Source organism: Anoplopoma fimbria, chromosome 21, assembly GCF_027596085.1.
Source record: "Anoplopoma fimbria isolate UVic2021 breed Golden Eagle Sablefish chromosome 21, Afim_UVic_2022, whole genome shotgun sequence".
NCBI lineage: Eukaryota > Metazoa > Chordata > Actinopteri > Perciformes > Anoplopomatidae > Anoplopoma > Anoplopoma fimbria.
Window position 1 is genome coordinate 16,557,706 of NC_072469.1, and position 2,495 is coordinate 16,560,200.

The 2,495-nt window shown below is 46.3% G+C and overlaps 1 protein-coding gene across 1 annotated transcript; it reads left to right on the forward strand.

Moving 5' to 3' along the window:
• The first annotated feature begins 296 nt into the window (after positions 1-296).
• Positions 297-2,221, forward strand: prmt6 (protein arginine methyltransferase 6). Its single transcript, XM_054623089.1, has one exon. It carries the CDS (start codon positions 484-486, stop codon positions 1,537-1,539), a length of 1,056 nt encoding a protein of 351 aa, XP_054479064.1. The 5' UTR covers positions 297-483; the 3' UTR covers positions 1,540-2,221.
• Positions 2,222-2,495: the final 274 nt, after the last annotated feature.

Below are 2,495 nucleotides of genomic sequence, written 5' to 3' on the forward strand. Positions count from 1 at the left end.
ACAGCTGAGTGCATATCAGTTCTATAACCACTGTAATATTGTGTCCAATAATAAACTGTAGCCTCATGAAAATAAACACAGGGGGACACTAGTGTACTGTTACAGAAGATTAATTAAAAGAAGGGTATAAAAACAAAAAAAAAGTCCCAAGTTTCTCAATGTGAACTTAGTGTTGAGGAATTTCAATTTAGGCCTATTTGTGCAAACAATAGTTGTTTTATGAAGGCATAGCCACTGGCTTTATCCCCCAGTGCCACATCTTAAACTGAACCCCGTCATAAGCTCTTTGTGCCGTTTCTACCCTGTCAGTGAATGCAGCAAACCGACCACCGCGTCACTGTTGTTTGGTCGTGGGAGTTGTAGTCTATTTAACCACGCGTCTCTCGTATTGCGAGCAGCGGGAAACTACAAGTTCCAGATGTAACAATGCGGAAGTAGCGCAACCAAACACTGTAAGGTTGCAGCAGCGCCAGACACGAGAAGATGTCTCATGTCGTTAAGAAAAGAAAATTGGACAAAACCCGGCAGGACAGACTGTACTTTGACAGCTACACGGATGTGACCATCCATGAGGAAATGATAGCGGACCAGGTCCGGACTAACACGTACCGAATGGCCATACTGAGGAACAGTGAGTCCATACGGGGCAAAGTAGTACTGGACGTCGGGGCAGGAACCGGCGTGTTGAGCATGTTCTGTGTTCAAGCCGGTGCTAAGAAGGTCTACGCCGTGGAAGCCTGTTCTATCGCCGAGCAGGCTGTGGAAATAGTCAAACAGAACAATATGGAGGACAAAATCGCGATAATCCGAGGCACAGTGGAGACGGTGGACCTACCGGAGATGGTGGAGGTCATAGTGAGCGAGTGGATGGGGTATGCCCTCCTGCACGAGTCCATGCTCAACTCGGTCCTCTACGCGCGGGATAAGTGGCTGAAGCCGGGCGGCGTCATCCTCCCCAGCAAGGCCGAGCTCTACATCACACCCATCAGCGACCCGGTGGTGGAGGACCGCCTCCATTTCTGGTACACCGTCAAAGACCAGTACGGCGTCGACATGTCCTCCATGTCCGACTTCGCCCGGAGGTGCATCATGAACTCCGACATCACGGTCAACTCTGTGACCGTGGAGGACGTGCTCTCCCACCCGGCCCGCTTCGCCGAGCTCGACCTGTACTCGGTCACCGTGGAGGAGCTGCGGTCGGTGACGGGCAGGTTCAGGTGCGAGTCGTTCGGCTCGGCGGCGGTGAACGCGTTCTGCGTCTACTTCACGGTCACTTTCCCCTGCCCGGACAAACCGCAGGCGCTCGTGCTCTCCACGTCCCCGTTCAAAGCGGAGACGCACTGGAAGCAGGCGGTGCTGTACCTCGACGCTCCGGTGGACGTGGTGCAAGACACGGTGGTCACCGGAGAGATCAGCATGTTCCCCTCGGAGGAAAGCGCCAGACATATATGTATCCACGTGGACTACACCATAGGAGAGCAGAAAAAACAGTCCAAGACTTTTTCCATCCCAGACTGGAGCAGTGAAGCCCAGTCATAGTTACATGTTACAGTTTAATCACCAGGCAACACACTCAAAGGCCTTCTAATGTCATCTGTCACAAAGATGTCCAGCCTGCTCACTGGGGTTTGGGACAAGTGGAAGCAATTACCTTAAAACTATGAGGTGAAAATAGGTCTCACTTGGGCCCTCAGCTGACAGACACATGCTCATGCAAACTTAGGTTTTGACCCATCTCTCCAAAACATGTAGTGCTTTTTTTTTTTTTTTTTGAGTAGACCAGCACACACGGCACTACAGTCAGTATGTGAATTGCAAAACATGTTTCTTAAGGTTGGAGTCCTGTTGTGTTTATGCTTGTTTTTACACCTAATAAATAATTTGACTTGTACATTAGTACATATAATGTCCTTAACATCCTTTTATTTTAAACATTTTCATTAACCTCACTCAACCAGACTAGTATGTGCTTGTGAAATCCAACACTGATGCTTATTGTTTTGCATACCGTGTATTCAGTTTACAGCTTTTATGACCCATTGTATACCACGGCGTTGCAGTAGAACTGAATAACCAACCGTTCTTTTCTCAATTAATCATTTGGTCTTTTAAAATGTCATAAAATGGGGAAAAACAAACAAACCCAAAGATTGTTGATTTACTATTAATAATACGGTTACTAATACTATTAATACGAATACTTACTACTATTCTAATACAGTCAGAGAAAAACAGCAAATCCTTACAGTTTAGAGCTGGAGCGAGGGAACGTTTGGTATTTCTGAAGTCCGTTCAACACTTGTCAAAACAGCTGCCAATTGATTTTTTTGATTTTAGCTAATTAATCACCTCATAATTTAAGCTTTTGTTATTAACATTTTAACAGTTTTATTATTGTTGGGGTGGAAAAGCATTTGAAACAATATTTTACCATCACAAGAAACTTAAAGTGGGTGTTCAGCTCTGTGAATTCCAGCGAGGCAGGTTTCATCTGA

Bases quoted from the DNA above. Each gene is read 5' to 3' on its own strand.
- prmt6 (XM_054623089.1), top strand. From the start codon at position 484: ATGTCTCATGTCGTTAAGAAAAGAAAATTGGACAAAACCCGGCAGGAC.